Source organism: Mobula hypostoma, chromosome 19 (assembly GCF_963921235.1).
Source record: "Mobula hypostoma chromosome 19, sMobHyp1.1, whole genome shotgun sequence".
Lineage (NCBI taxonomy): Eukaryota > Metazoa > Chordata > Chondrichthyes > Myliobatiformes > Myliobatidae > Mobula > Mobula hypostoma.
In genome coordinates, this window is record NC_086115.1 from 41,798,315 (window position 1) to 41,814,443 (window position 16,129).

General features: G+C 39.6%; 1 protein-coding gene across 3 annotated transcripts in view; it reads right to left on the reverse strand.

Annotated features, from left to right (window-relative positions):
• Positions 1 to 16,129, reverse strand: part of LOC134358996 (inositol polyphosphate-5-phosphatase A) — a 475,517-nt gene that overhangs the window by 252,331 nt on the left and 207,057 nt on the right. For all 3 annotated transcript variants that reach the window (XM_063071762.1, XM_063071763.1, XM_063071764.1), the window contains exons 3-4: positions 13,103 to 13,203; positions 7,472 to 7,559 (exon numbers count right to left, since the gene is read on the reverse strand). In XM_063071762.1, coding sequence (XP_062927832.1) covers positions 7,472 to 7,559; positions 13,103 to 13,203 — 189 coding nt within the window. The remainder of the gene's footprint in view (positions 1 to 7,471; positions 7,560 to 13,102; positions 13,204 to 16,129) is intronic.

The window sequence follows — 16,129 nt, forward strand, 5'->3', positions numbered from 1 at the left end:
TTCCTGTCTCCTACATACATGTGTTCTTGTGTTCACACTATATTGTTAGAATTTAGTTGCATGGTTAGAATATTTGATTATAAGCAATGTGTACAATTGACTGAGTTTTCCACAGCTGCATCATCATGGCAGGATGGCTCGGTAGAGCAGTGGTTTGTATAAACTTACTACAGCAGCAGCCCAACTTCAATTCTGCCGCTGACTATAAGGTTGTACACCCTCCTCACGACTGCACGGGTTTCTTCTGTGCGCTCCAGATTCCTCCAAAGACGTATTGGTTAGTAGAGACTAAACACAAGAACATCTGCAGATGCTGGAAATCCACAGCTACAAACAGGAGGAAGTTAGCAGGTTCGGCAACATCTACAGAGAGAAATAAACAATTGCCATTTCAGGCCGAGGCCCCTTGCCATGACTGGAAACGAAGTTCTGGCTTCTTCCCCATTCCTTTCCACTCGTGATAATCAGGGCCTAGAACATTAATTGGTCACATGGGTGTAATTGGGTGGTGCAGGCTTGTTGGGCCAGAAGGGCCTGTTAACATGCTGCATCTCTAAAAAACATAAATAAATACAATTATGCTCAAGACCCTCTCCGTCTAACCTCATTGTCTAACTTTCTGGTTCTATTCCCAGTTCTCTCAGGATAATTAATATTGTCTTCCCTTCCTCGTCCTGTGCTGTCTGCTTTATTTGTATCCTTAGTCCTCTTCCTCATCTCATTTCCTTGGCATGGTAAGTTTAAACACCATACAATGTGGGTACTATTACTTCAACATTTTTAACAGATCTCAGTTCAAAAGGATAGTTAACAATCACCTCAACCTACATCTAATGTTCTACTCTCATTACAAATCTGGAGGTTCAATTGATCACACAACTTTTCTGGATTCTTTCTGAAGTTACAAATGGAAAGTGGAGCATCAAGAGGGAAAGATAGCCCTTTCCTCCTTTATATAATCATATCACTAAATTTTACCATGTTAAGGCGACTTTTAAAGAAGGGACATCGTCCCATTTGCCAGTTTCATGGCTCATGTGAAGCCTTTCAGAAACAGTGGATGCTGCACAGGGTTGCTTGCCTTATTGATTGTGATTTGATGACTGTCTTTGAATTACCAGGTATTGATTTTGGGGCTAGGGCCAGTGTCCTAGGGCAGTGGGGTGTTGGTAGTGGCTAGAATGAACATAGCCACTACTTGTTAGTGACACATTACTGTTAGTGCTTGCTTTACTCAATTACTAATTTGAAATAGACATTTAGCCATAGTTCAGGTAGATTTAGGTCTAATTTTTATATAGTAACAAAGCTGCCTTCTGATTAACTTCAACTAAGAGCCCTTCTGAGACCATCAAAATCTTTCAGCCATCAGTCCTGACTTACAGGCAGTTTGGATATTTTTATTGCTACTATTTGTCTTTGACCTTTATTCAAATGTCAGTTAAATAAAGTTGAGTGCAAAGCTTCATAGGCTGGGCAAGATAGTCTAATCAATACAGCATTAAGACATGACCAAACAGTAATAAATTAATTAGTTACTATTAGCAAACAACTTTCTGCTATTTTTACAATAAATTGTGTTGAACATACAACTGTTAATAGCGTAATCTAGCAACTCTCAATAATTAAGTTTGTAATTTATTCCACGTTACTTTGGTTTCATATTGACCTATTACGTATGACATTTCTTTTATCTGTAAACATTAACACTACCTGGGATATTATTCTAGGATGAAGACATTTACTCAAGGAGAGGGAATTCTGAGGCATGAAGAAAGCAGTGAAATAGATGTTAGAGAAGGGGAAAAATCTCTGGGTGACAAACAAAAGATGTTCAGAAACACAAACGGCTGTAACTCCTCTTCTCCAACTGAAGGCTGTTGAGATTATATGAAATCGATAATCTGTAATTTATTGAGACGTAGTATTGACCACAGAAGAACAAACTGCTAATTAACATGAAGATCTAACTGAAACAGGCAACAAATAAAGTATTATCACCAAATCCAACAGACAAAGATTTTGGTTACTAACTAAGAGCACAAGAATAAAGGAGTTATTGATCACATTGAATTTATGGTGTAACAAAGCATATTTAACATAAGCAGACAAGCAAATCCTGTTCTCAGTTTGGAATCAGTATATTTAGCCAGAATTCATGTACTTCCTATTAGCACATTTTCTGCTGCACAAATATGGCAAAACTATTTCTGTTCATTATTATTCTATCCTGAGACTGGCAACAGCTTTAATTTTTCATAGCATATAGTACACGCAAGTGCTATGCTGAAAACAGCATTTAGGTATTGCCCTGATCAAGGAGTCCTAATGAAATTTTTCGGCCCTATAAGTCGACTCTTTATTCTTTTTCATAGATGCTGCCTGACCTGCTGAGTTCCTCCAGCACTTTATGTGGGTTACTCAGGTACTGTGCTGATTCTAGCTTTCACTGATGCAATCAAGTAGAGCCACAGAAGAGACGAGTTTCCAAGGATTTACAAACTAGTATTACTGTGGAAAGCTCTGAAAACACCATTACCATGAGCACTAAATTGTACATCATGGGTTGATATACTCCACTCTAAGAAACAAGTTACTGTATTGCTATTCTATTCTTCTCAAATACTACTTACAATTCTTGCCTTTTTAATGCTCATTTCAGGTATTTCAAATTGTACTTTAAAATTGCTATTCTACTTTAAACAACCGATTCTACTTTAAACAACTGAACATGTTCCAATCTTTTTTTGCAGTTTGTATAATAGAATCAGAGAGCACTTCAGTACAGAAACGGGCCATTCGGCCCACCTAGTCAATACCGAACAGTTATTCTGCCTATTCCCATTGACCTACACCCAGACTATAGCCCTCCACATCTCTCCCGTCCAAGTACTTATCCAAATTTTTCTTAAATGTTGAAATCAAACCTGCATCACCACTCCTGCCAGCAGCTCGTTCCACACTCCTATCATCCACTGAGCGAAGAAGTTATGCTTAACAATTTATTCGTGTTGCCTGTTCTGCCGGCTTAATGCCCCAGAGCTCTGAGAGCCACAGTTCTAGGAATAGAGAAACTCCCACCACAGATATTGACGGATCCTTTCTTCCCGGCTACAGTGAGCTCACCATATAACCAAGCTGTGGTTACTTTATAAAGAGAAAGATATGTTTGGAATTCTGTTTATTTATGGACTCATTAAGGCGAGAGACGTCAGGCCTGAAAGATGAAAGACTGTTAAGTTTAAGGGATGGCACCAAAGCAATCACAGATCAACAGAAGGAAGAAGTTGCTCTTTCCATTCTGCTCCAGTGAAGTGATTGAAGAACCATACAAGAACGTGCCACCTGCACTGCACTAGTTTAATATTGACAACACATGCCTATCTGAAGCACTGCTCAGTAACGTATTAGGCACATCTAGTCAGAACGGAATTGAAACCACAAACCCTATTTCCTTCGTTTCTTTATGACTACAGTTTGAATTGGATTGAATTGCAGAGCTCATGATGAGATCTCTCAGCCAGAATCTCAAAAATCCAACCTGTTGTTGAATCGCAGTTACCACCTCAAATTAATTATTATGCATATTGACTTGAGGAGAAATGTGACTCCTTTCCACTCACTCATCATCAATAACTCTACAGTTAGCACTGTTTCAACATTCAGGTTCCCGGGCATCATTCTTTTGCAGGACCTCACGTGGGAGAATCATATCTCCTTCATTGACGAAAAGGCTCAACAGAGGATGTACTTCTTGTGGTAAATACATGTATTAGAACAGCTAATACATCCAAATATATATGGAAAATAAAGTTGATCCTTGATCCTTAATCATTGTGGTAAAAACAAATTAGGAAATGCACATGAATTCCCGTCCATTGTAAGAAGAGCAAATTTATGTCTTATTAATTGTTTATGAACTCCGCATAAGCATGTGAGGCTACTTGAGTAAAACATGCCTGGAGGTTAAAATATTGCAGTTCTCATGCAAAATTTGAAGGTGTACAAACTCAAAAAATAATGATTCAGATAGTTAAAACCCTTCACTGCTGATAGACAACAGAATTTAATGCAGTCAACAGAAACCAGCTCATTGGAAACAAGAAAAACATTTCTCAAAAACTGACTGAGAATCATGGATTTCTGAACAACAATGGAACTTGAATTGTTCAGGTTCTGAATCACCTAATTACACAGAAGCAGAATGAACTCCACAAGAATCCCAATATATTGTAAGAACCAAAAAAAACAGCTGTTTTCATTTACACCAATTTATGTCACGCTTCCCTGCCTTTGTTTAAAAGAAAACTCTGGCATCATTAGTATGTATACTGAAGTCAGAAACTGCATCATTTACTGTGTTCTTTCTTGATTATTCAAATGCAGTCCCTGCTTTTTTCATTACCCTTATTCCAGCTGTTTTACTCCAGTTCCAGTGGAACTCCTGCTGTTCAGTGCCACCTAGTGTCAGAACCTGGTATAATTATCAGTTTAAATTCTAGAGTTTTGGGAGTTCTTTCAGATAAACAGTCGGAAGAACTACCTATCTAAAACAAAATTGAGCACTTATCGCATGAGATTAACTGCACAACTATATGCCTTGGTTAATTTTTCCACACTTTTTCAACACTACATATTAAAATATGCATGCACTCCCTTCAATCCAGGCACAGAAATTGATTTAGGACGGTTCAGTAAGATGCTATTAAAGAGTGCAAAAGTGACCGTGGGACTGAGGGGCAACTGGAAGCTGCAGGAACAAATTAAGCAGCATGGGAAAAAAGCAGCAAAGAGCTTAAGAGAGTGAAGCAACAACAGTGGAGTAAAGCAGAAACATGAGAAAGTCTGCAGATGCTGGAAATCCAAAGCAACACACACATAATGCTGGAGGAACTCAGCAGGTCAGGCAGCACCTATGGAAATGAATAAACAGTCGACATTTCTTCAGGACAGAGTAGCAAGATGGCCACAACTCCCTTCAAGCAAAATTAACTTGATAATTTAGCAGAGATTAGATCCCATAGGTACTTAAACAGGCAAGCCAGTTGGAAGCATGGACTCTGCTGGGCAGATACCTTCTGCTGAGAGTCAACACATGTTCATCTGCCACAATGAACTTTTTCAAACCCAATTTGACATCTGTAAGAACATAATCACCTTTCTTAGCTTGTGTTCTTATTTGCTGTCACATTGCTTGTGTTAGGGTGCACGTCAAAGTTCAACATCTCAGATTTGCTTGCCGACCTATACAATCGCTGATGAAATAGTTTTATACAAATCACAGAAAAGGGGAGAAATGATTGATGCACAGAATCATGAGAAAACCAAGTGTTCATGATGACTAGACGCATGTCTGTCTGATTATCTACTGTGAAGTATTATTTCAAAAATCACCACTACAGACATGTGACTGTCTAATGACAGCTTTGAAATATTTGCACACAATGTGTGGACTCCTTCCCTTCTCAGCTTATTTTTCTTGCTGCTGCGTAATGCTAGAGGATGAACTTAAATTTTCACTTGTGCAGGACTGGGCATGGATATTTACAAATTTTTATGGTTTGGTGCATCTATTTCTACCAATCACAAAGCAGTTTAAAATACTGCTCACCATTAGACTTCCATGCATGAAGTCAAAATTCAAGCAGTTTGAATAATGGAAGTGGGGCAAAAAATAGCTTTTCAATAAGTACAGTGAGCTGTTAAGTTGCAATCATTAACCCAATTCCATGAGCATCATTATCGTTAGTTTGGTTTAGATTATTAGAAAACATCTGTTGCAATGCTCTTCAAAGTACAATCAGGTATGAAAATTGGCAGAAAATGAGTAGGAAGAACTTCTTTGAAAGGGCTTTTTAAGGAGTATTGATAGCTGTTACTGTAAGCTAGGCTAATTGATTTAGTGTATGAAGTTTTTTGGCTACAGAAAAACAAAGTTAAATTTTCTCACATTACTGACACAAGAGCCTCTGGGTAACTTTCATTTCTTGGGTGAGGATTTACTGATTATCGTAAACCACCAAGGAACTGCTATGAAGCTGTTACCAGCCAATTGTCTGTTAGAATTCTTTAAAAATCATTCTACACCTTTCCTATCATAAATTTGTCTGATGAATTGAAACCCAAATTTGTTGTATATTACCTCCACTATCAATACATTCTCCAACAAGAGTTTCAGGTATCACATTGTGCAATATCTCTCTCCAGTTCACTCAACAAAAATTCAAAATTAAATAAATCCGACTTACTAGGAATGTCACAGAAATAATTCGTGCAAATCCAAACAAATGGACAATCAAGTCTTTCTACGTGATAAAGATTAAACCATCAAGCAAATTTATTACAAACTCATTTCTAGTTAAATCAGCAGTATTAAACATCACTTTGAGTTACTGCAAGTTCCAGGACAGAGGGAGGAAAAAAACTTGTTTGTAAGTCACAAAATAACCTATACCAGTTATATACTTACTTATGGCTGTGATTTCCGTGATCCACGCAGTTAACCAAAATTCTATCCAATTCCCATGAAAGACACTTGTGTTACTGGAATTTACTAATCCACTTAAAGCATTTAAATCCATGTTTCAACAAAAAAAATTGTCTTACAGTATGTGCAAGATTACCACCAGTAAAGCTGGAAGTTGATCTTCAGAATCTTATGCAACTTAGTCTTGGAGGTTGCAAATTTGTTCTGACAGTGCTGGGGGTGAGCTAGAATTATTGCTAGATCATCTGATCCCCAACAATAATAAATCATTCAATTTTTATTGTGTGCTGAAGTCAGTAACATACTCATTTTAGTATCTGAATAACATCAAAAAGTTTATGCTTCTACTTTGCATTAGAAATGCTTGACATAATATATAATGAAGGCATACACTCAATGGCCACCTTATTAAGTAGAGGAGTGAAATACAGTGTGGTCTTCTGCTGCTGTAGCCCATCCACCTCAAGGTTCGACGTGTTGTACATTCAGAGATGCTCTTTTGAACATCATTGTTGTAATGCGTGGTTATTTGAATTACTGTCGCCTTCCAGTCAGTTTGAACTAGTCTAGCCAGTCTCCTCTGACCCCATTCATTAGCAAAGCCCACAGAACTCCCACTCACTGGGTGTTATTTTTGTTTATTGCACCATTCTCTGTAAACTCTAGAGACTGTTGTGCATGAAAATCCCAGGAGATCAGCAGCTTCTGAGATACTCAAACCACCCCATCTGGCACCAACAATCATTCCAAGGTCAACATCACTTATATTTCTTCCCCATTTTGCTATTTGGTCTGAACAACAACTGAACATCTTGAGCATAACTGCATCCTGTTATGCATCGAGTTGCTGTCATGTGATTGGCAGATTAGAAATTTCCATTAATGAGCAGGTGTACTGGTGCATCTAATAAAGTGGCCACTGAATGTGTGTTCTAATATTGTCCTTCCTTCAATTACAAGATTAGCATGAGGAAGATATCTTACCGTAAAATGTTCAGCTGATTTATAATTTTCATCCAAGTATACTCGTGCTCTGTTATACTCTTTCATTTCATCACTCGATAGCAGTTCTCTACAATAAGAGAAGGAAAATGTTTTTTTATGGGATTTTTAGGATAGGTTTGTTTTTTGCTACAGTAACTCCAAAATGCCTTGTCTTTAATTCTTGAACATATTCAGTAATTCATCATCCATCTCTCTCCAAAGCAAAATTCCACAGGTGAACAGAAATTCCTTCTCCTACCCACCTTAAAAGGGCAACTCTTAAACCAGAATATGCTCCCTGATTTTAAACTCACCAATGAGAATACTAGCTTTATTCCTAATTATACAATTTTAAAATTGTGTCCTGTCACATTTGGGCCTTGGTGAAAGGTTTACTTGAATCAGATTGTTAATGTAGAGTTTTATAAACCATCCTTCTGTAAGCATGTTTGGTTCAGTAGAAAACGCTGAACATGAGGAAATGCTTTGAACATGTTAATTGAATACCCACCAAATAAAGGTGGAAAACTGTTGTAGAGCAAAAGTTCTGAAAAGTAATTAAATCAAATGCATTCATAAATGTAGCTTGATGTTTGTAGTCTTACATGTTGATTGAACTGTGAAAGATTCGATTAAAGGTAGCTGATCAATAATGTGAAGTTATGCTATTCTCAACCACATTGATGTTGGTTTCATTCTATAAGCTACTGCCTGATACAACCCAACTATCTCCATGAGTGGAAAGGCTCCCATTTATATTGAAGAGTATCCCAAAAACATCAAAGCAAGCAAAACGTGCTTGTGTCAACTATAATTTTAAAATCTTTTCCCATGGCAGCATAGTGGTTAGCCTGACGCTAATGCAGCTCAGGAAAAGGGATCTAGCTCAGGAGATTCCAAGGTTCAGAGTTCAACTCTGGTGCCATTCTGCAGGAGTCTCTACTTCCTCCCTGTAGAATGCATGGGTTTTCCCCGGGTGCTCCAGTTTCCTCCCACAGTCCAAAGACCAGGTAGCTTAATTGCTCATTGTAAACTGTCTCGTGATTAGGTTAGGGTTAATCAGAGTTGTAGAGTTGCTGGGGCAACATAGCTCAGGAGACTGGAAGTGTGTACTCCATGCTGTATTGCTAAATAAATACTAAATCTCCTCAACTCCCAAAGTATAATTCCTGTATAAAGTAGAAATAGCGAGATAGATAGATCAGTACAGCTACTAGGACTTGATGTTTCAATCCCTATGGTAAGTCAGCACTCTCGATGTTGGCAGTGGGCTTGGAGTGGTGACAAGGAGGGAGGGTAGGTACGTCATCGGGGTCATCTGGTGGGCACCCTCCTTCTTTGACGTTTCGTTGATAAGCCCACAACATCTCCAGAGGGCTCAACAGTGCTACCTGGCGTCCCAGATACACCCCCCTCAGTTCCATACCCTCCTGTCTTCATCTTGCAGCCCAGTTGTTGTCTTTCTTTTTAATCCAAATCCAATTGCTGCTTTCTTCTGCTGCATTTGACAAGGACTTGATTGCTTGTTGGAAGGAGTGACCCCTCACCCCCATGTTCCTCAATAGACTAGTCGTAGATGCAGCAACGAATTTCCTGCATCCCACTTCTACAAGGAATATCTTGGTCTTCCAGCCATTCTGGACAGCTTCAGTTGCCAGTTCAGAGTACTTGGTCTTTTTCCTCTCATAAGCTTCTTCGACACCACGGTATTCCCATGGTACTGTCAATTTCACAACATATGCCAGCTTGGCTGCTGTGGACCACAGGACTATGTCTTGCCGGAGTGTTGTAGCTGCAATGTCTGGGGGAAACACAAGCTTTTTTTTCCCCCCCCAAGGCCACGTCCATTTTCCAATCCCGAGCAACCTGCAGAATGCTTACACCTTTTGATGTTATATGGTGCTCTGGAGGTTGGCCTGCTGGTACAAATCGTGTGATGTGGACATTTCCTGCCAATGTTTGTGGGAGAGCATTTGTGGTGATTCACCTCTGTTCCAAGATTGATGCCAGCTGTCCCAGAACTTGGTTATGCCACCAAGTGTACCACCTCTGGGTGAGGCTCATGGTGCATCCTGTTAAAATGTGCCTTAGTGATCCAGGTGCTTGACAAAGAAAGCAAGCGGGGTCTTTTCCCCACCACTGGTTCAGGTTCTGGGGTGTGGGTAGGAGGTCATAAGTGGCTCTGTGACAAAACTTAGCCGAGATCCCTCCATCTCCCAGATGTCATGCCAGCTAAGTTTCCTCTTTCCCAGGCTCTCCCAATTAGTCCACTGGCCCTGCTTGGCCATTGAGATGGCCCTGGCGTTTCGCTCTGCCTCTCCTGTCTTTGCAACTCCTCCACCATGAGCCGTCTCTTCTGCACTGATGTTGCCTTGTGCCACTGAGGAGCTTTGGGATGAGCCCGAGCCTGGCTCTCCCATGTTGGACTTGGCCAACCACATCCCTGAAGCGAAGAGCAGACTTAGCTCTCTGAACGGCTTCAGATGGACTCCACTTCCTCCCCGTTGCCACCCTGGGGCTGCTGTTTGAATAACAGTATCTTCAGATTCACTGAGGGTCATGACCAATCTTGCTTTGGTGCATTTGAATTCTTCCACAAGACTTGCAACTGGTAATTCCAATTTGCCGTCCCCGTACAGTCCAACAGGACTTGAGCATCGCGGAAGTCCAAGCCACTGTTTTACATGTGGGCTGATCATTCTTTCGAGCTTTTCAACCTTGCTGATGGGGATTTCATACACTGTTAAAGGCCACATGAGTCTTGGGAGTATGCTGAACTAGAAGCAGCACAGCTCGAGTTTTCCTGGCAGCCAGGTCTTGTTGATGCGAGCTATGTACATGATGGTATCCTTTTTCAGTTGTTTAAACCGCTCAGTGTACTTGAGCTTAGCATCATATCATCGGCCCAAGCTCTGAAACAGTTGGGACAGGCGTTCCGTCAATATGAAATCTTTTATCCATGACTTGACCTTTGACAATGGAGATGCTTCTGCACTTGCTGGGCTTGATCTTCATCCTAGCCCATGTGATGTTTTGATGAAGCTAAATATGTTAAAGGACAATTAAGGATAAAGATGAGGTTCCCCCCCCCCCACCCCAAGCTGGTCTATATGTGTGGACTGGTTGGCAAATTCAACTGATGACAAGGGATCAAATTCCAGATGGAATCAAATTATTGAAAATGATAGTGAACAATTGATAGTCATTTTGAGTATTACACTCATCATTTCTTACTGATAAGAAGCTCAGTGTTCAATACAGAATTAAAAGAGTTTCTGCTCTGGAATTCCAATTGTAAATTTCTGAAAATGAAGATGATAGATGTGGCAATAGGAATGAGAGCTCTAAAAACATAAAAGCTCCACTTTCTTGGAAAAGTTGGACACAAACACACAGCTAAGCTCAAACCACACACATAAAAGTTGCTGGTGAACACAGCAGGCCAGGCAGCATCTCCAGGAAGAGGTACAGTCAAACCAGCTCAAGCCAGCAGGGGGAGGTATTTCCAGTAATACAGTATCTGGAAGAAACTTTGCAAACATGTCTGTGCCAGCAGAGGGAGCCCTGCTCTTGATTGGGATGTAATCTGCAATATTTTCAGTTTAGAATAGTTCTTCCTTAATTGCTGTAATACAGCGTACATTTTTAAAATGTGTTATTTTAACTGTGAACCTGCTATGGGTTAAAAAGTAGGACATTAATTTTAGTTAATAATTTTAATAAATTAAGTGAATTCACAAAATTGAGACAAATCAATTTTAATATCAGTGAGTTTGAAGTGAATCACTTTAATTTAAAATAAACAGAACTTTTTAAATGGTTAAAAAGTTAGAATCAATGGGGGACCCGAAGAGAAATAAGATCCAAAAGGTCTTTTAGAATGTCAAATGATAAAGGGCACCATCAAGTTGAAACATTAGCTCTAGTTCTCTTCCCACAGATGCGGACCGAACTGCTGATTTTCCAGCATTGTATGGTTTGTTTTTTAGATTTTCAGAATCTGCTGTGTTTTGATTTCCAATAATTCTCATTGCTGACAAATGTATTTAGAGGGACAGGAGCACATGGTAAGAATCTCTGGACACCACTCCTCGTCACTCCGCTGTGGGGGTGGGAGAGAAAATGCCATTGATTTATCTGAATTACATCTAGGCTCCATTGATTGACTTGGGAAGAGACTGAAAAATACAGATTGTATTTCCTGGAATTTGGAAGGGTAAAGGATGATTTGATTGATACTCACACACTCAATGATTCAGGAACAGCTTCTTTCCTTCTGCCATCCAATTTCTAAATGGACACTGAACCCAAGAACACCACCTCACTACTTTATGTTATGTATTTATGTTTTTCCACAACTTATTTTTACTATATAATGTATAACATAATTCAGTTTTTTCTTATATATATATATATATATGATACAAACATTTGTAGATATAGAAAAATCATATATATATATAGCATTGTACTGTTACCGCAAAGTTAACAAATTTCACGACATATGCTGGTGATATTAAACCTGACTCTGATTCTGACAATCAAGAGACCAAGGGAAATGATAGAGTAAAAGGAAACTATGTTTGCTTACTCTGGAATCTAGAAGATATAATCCAGAGAGAAGTTTGAGGAAAACACATCTACGCAAAGAAGTTGGTAGAAATATTGAACGCTGTTCTAAAAAAAATCAATTGGAATTGAATCAACTGTAAATTCCAATCATGAGGATTAGAAATGTGGAAGTTATTACTTGAAATCAATGCCTGGAATACAGCTGTCTCCAAAGAACCAATAAGAACACATTTCAGCCAACCCAGCCATCCCTGAAATTAAATCAAGACCAACACTATAAAATTTTTTTGAGTTAGAACTGTCCATCAATAAAGATAGGAAATGTTGGTGGATTAACTATTATACTTAAAATGTGATATCTTTCTTAATGGACAAATAATCAATTTAAATGTTTTATTGTTGACCTTAATATGAACCATCAGATCATTGCACAGTTCAGTTTCTCACTTGAGTTTAAATGACTCAGAGCAACACACAAAATCCTGGAAGAACTCCACAAGTCAGGCAGCATCAATGGAGGGGAATAAACAGCTAAAATTTCAGGACGTGACCCTTCCTTAGGACTGAAAGGTCAACTGTTTATTCCCCTCCATGGATGCTGCCTACTGTGCCGAGTTCCTCTAGCATTTTGTTTGTGTTGCTTTGGATTTTCAGCATCTGCAGAATCTCCCTTGTTGGAAATAACTCAAAGCTCTTGTTCTTAATTCATTCTTATGAGATCGATGCTTCATGTAAACTAGATATTATATGAAGCTTAAAGAAGAACTGTGGTACAATGCTGTTAGACCTGTTTGCAATGACCTTCAGATTCTGTTAAGAATTAAGGTCGGTTCATCAGTCATAACAATGTTGTTTTCCACCTTACCTTACATGGTGTACTAAATGATGAATGGAAATATGAAACAAATCAATGACAATTGGCTAACAGCCAAGTAACTGATGCAATTTAACATAGCACCTCAGTAATCTAATGAGTCTTAAATTCCCATGTTTTCACCTTGTTAGTAATAAAGGCCCAAGTCATCATTTTGCTGAGAGTTAGGCAAACACAATACTTACTTCACAAATTTATCAACGTGGGACATTGAGGCTTCATAATTCTTTCCTCCAACTTCTTGGCAATGCAATGCAATAAAGTGAGGCTTGTGTGTGTGCACGGTCTGTAAAGAAAAAGAAAATATATTGTTACCACTACAGCTAAAGGAGATCAATGAAATACCAAAGCAGCACACACAAAATGTGTGAACTCAGCAAGTCAGGCAGTATCTATGGAATTGAATAAATAGCTGACATTTCAAGCCAAGACTCTTCTTCAAGTTTGGCTAAAAAAAAAATAAAGCTTTTGATACAGGAGGTAATTTTAAGATGGGTCTCTATTGTGGACAGAGTGGGAAAGAAGCAGGGATAGGGGAATCATGGTTGGGAAGAGGGGAAGGGAGAGTGGAGGGAGCGGAAAGCATCAAAGAGACACTTTGTAATGATCAATAAATCTATTGATTGGAATCAAATGACCTTGCCAAGTGTCTCAGGGCTGGGTGTGTTTGCACCCGCACCCCCCACCCCCCATCTCTGGCACTCCTTTTCTGACACCAGTCTCACACCCTCTCCATGGAGCTACCCTTCACTACCCCCAGATTCAGCTCTTGCCAGATTCACAAACTTGCTCTCTGCTCCACATTGACAAATACAGTACTGTGCAAAAGTCTTAGGCACCCTAGCTACATATATGCATCTAGGACTTTTGCACAGTACTGTGTGTACAGCTTTGGATTTATCAGTTGCACTGGAAAGAAGATACAAGGCCTTCACTGCCAATCAGCCTATGTCACTGCTGAAAATGGAGTGGTTTTCTAAGGTGTAGCACTTTATTCCAGCTGAGTTCACGAGCCAGTTTTTCTATCAGGCTATGAAATGGAGGTGTTGCTCCCCAGTGTTATATTGCCTAGGAGCGGCCTGGTTGGTCTACACACCGTTCCCACTGTGGGCTAGCTGCTTCACTGTTTGTGCAGCTCTCTGATTCAGTTGGCTCTGAGAAGTGGTTGGAGTGGTGGTTTACTAACAGCACACCTCCTCTCAATTTATGTACTCTTCAGTAGCAGTAGGTATAAGGTTATCTCATTGTTCACAGCAGAAGCTGAAAAGCACTTTGATAATTACTCATCACAGACCAATTCAAATCAACATGCTGGGACATATTGAAAAACTATTTTTGTTTCCTGCCTTCTTTTAGAAAGAGTAATTACAGTTTAAAAGGGAGCTGTTCTCTCAATACTGATAATTAAGTGAAAAGTCAGAAAGTAGGAGAGGAGCAAATGGAACACTGAGAACCCAATTAACTTGACATTAATGCATTGCTTAGAGGTGAAAGAACAACTGCCTGAAATAAAGTTATTGTAGATGCTGGGAATCTGAAACAGCCAATGCTGGAGGTACTCAGAGAATGACACTAAAGAGGGAAACAGAACTGATGGACCTGGAACTTTAATTCAATTTCTGACTCCACAGATACTGCTTGATCTGTTGAGTATTTACAACATTTTCTGTTTTCATTTCAAACTTCCTTTAAAAGGTGTATTATCCTTAAGAGTCATGGAAAAGTACATCACAGAAACAGGCCCTTTGGCCCATCTAGCCCATACCGATGCATTTAAACAGCCTACTCCCATCGACCTGCACTTAGACCATACCCCAGCATACCCCTACCACCAAACTTCTATCCAAACTTCTTTTAAATGTTGAAATCAAGCTTGCATGCACTACTTGTGCTGCAGCTTATTCCACACTCCCACGACCCTGAGCTTCCCCTCATGTTCCCCTTAAGCTTTTCACCTTTCACCTTGAACCCATGACCTCTAGTTGTAGCCCCACCCAACCTCAGTGAAAACAGATTCTACTTCATGCATCGTTAAGTACGGTTCTGTTTGTATTATTTTCTATGCTCTCTGGTTCTGCATTTTATTTCATTTATAAGTAAGCAGCTTCGACCTGCATGCAAATGACTGGGGGAGCTGCCATTTGTCTCCTTGAAATGGGATGTAAGCATATCCCACAAATTCCCCCATTGTTGATTCCTAAAGTGATGGGTAAATCTGTTAAAAGATACAGATGTCGTCCTATACACATTATTGAACGTGATTATAAGGAACATAGGTACTTATGGAAGTTTCCATCTACTTCTGAACACAAGTGTTGTGGGAAACAAACTTATTGTAGAAGAATCACCTCTGGCAGTATGACCCAGCATGTCAGATTTCTACGTTGGCAATAAGCCCTGAATAAGTCACCAGTGGCTAGATCTTAAAAAAAATACTGGGTATTTAAGGCATCAATGTTCTGTGATTATTCATTACAGCCTTTTCGAAGTGCCTCAATTTTCCACTTTCCATCATCACTCAATCACATACCACAACTATCACCATTTTCTCTTCTTGTATTCTAACTCTTTCTGTTTCTGCCCCAGTCAAAGCATGACTGGTCCGTGAAGAAACCTTCTAGAAAAATGTACATCAGTGACAAAGGCAGAATTTCCTTTTAGTTTAAACATCTTGATAAACATTGGTGTGGGTCTGAACTATCTGTGGAAGAGTTTAAAATATACTGTATAATCCAGGACAGTTATACATTTCCCTCTGACTAGGCAGTAGGAGATGTAATTTTAGTTATTGAATCTTTCTCAATTTGATGGACTAGATTGACATATATAGTAGTGTGCAAAAGTCCGAGGCGCGTATATATATATATATTATAGTATTATAGCTAGGGTGCCCAAAACTTTTGCAAGTCCTGCATTGTCAATGTGGAGCAAAGAGCGAGTGTGTAAATCTGGCAGGAGCACAAGATGTTAGGGCTGTCGAGGATGGAGCACCACAGGGGGCGCGTGGGACAAGTAGCAGAGAAGGAGGGCCAGGGGCAAGAGGTGGCAAGGGTGCAGACACACCCAACCCTGAAACAACAGACAAGGTCACTTGATTCCAAACAATTGGTTGATTGATCATTACAGAAGATCTCTCTGGTGCTTCCCATTCCCACCCCTCTCCTTCCCCCCACCTCTCCTTCCCCCCTTTCCCAACCATGATTCCCCTCTCC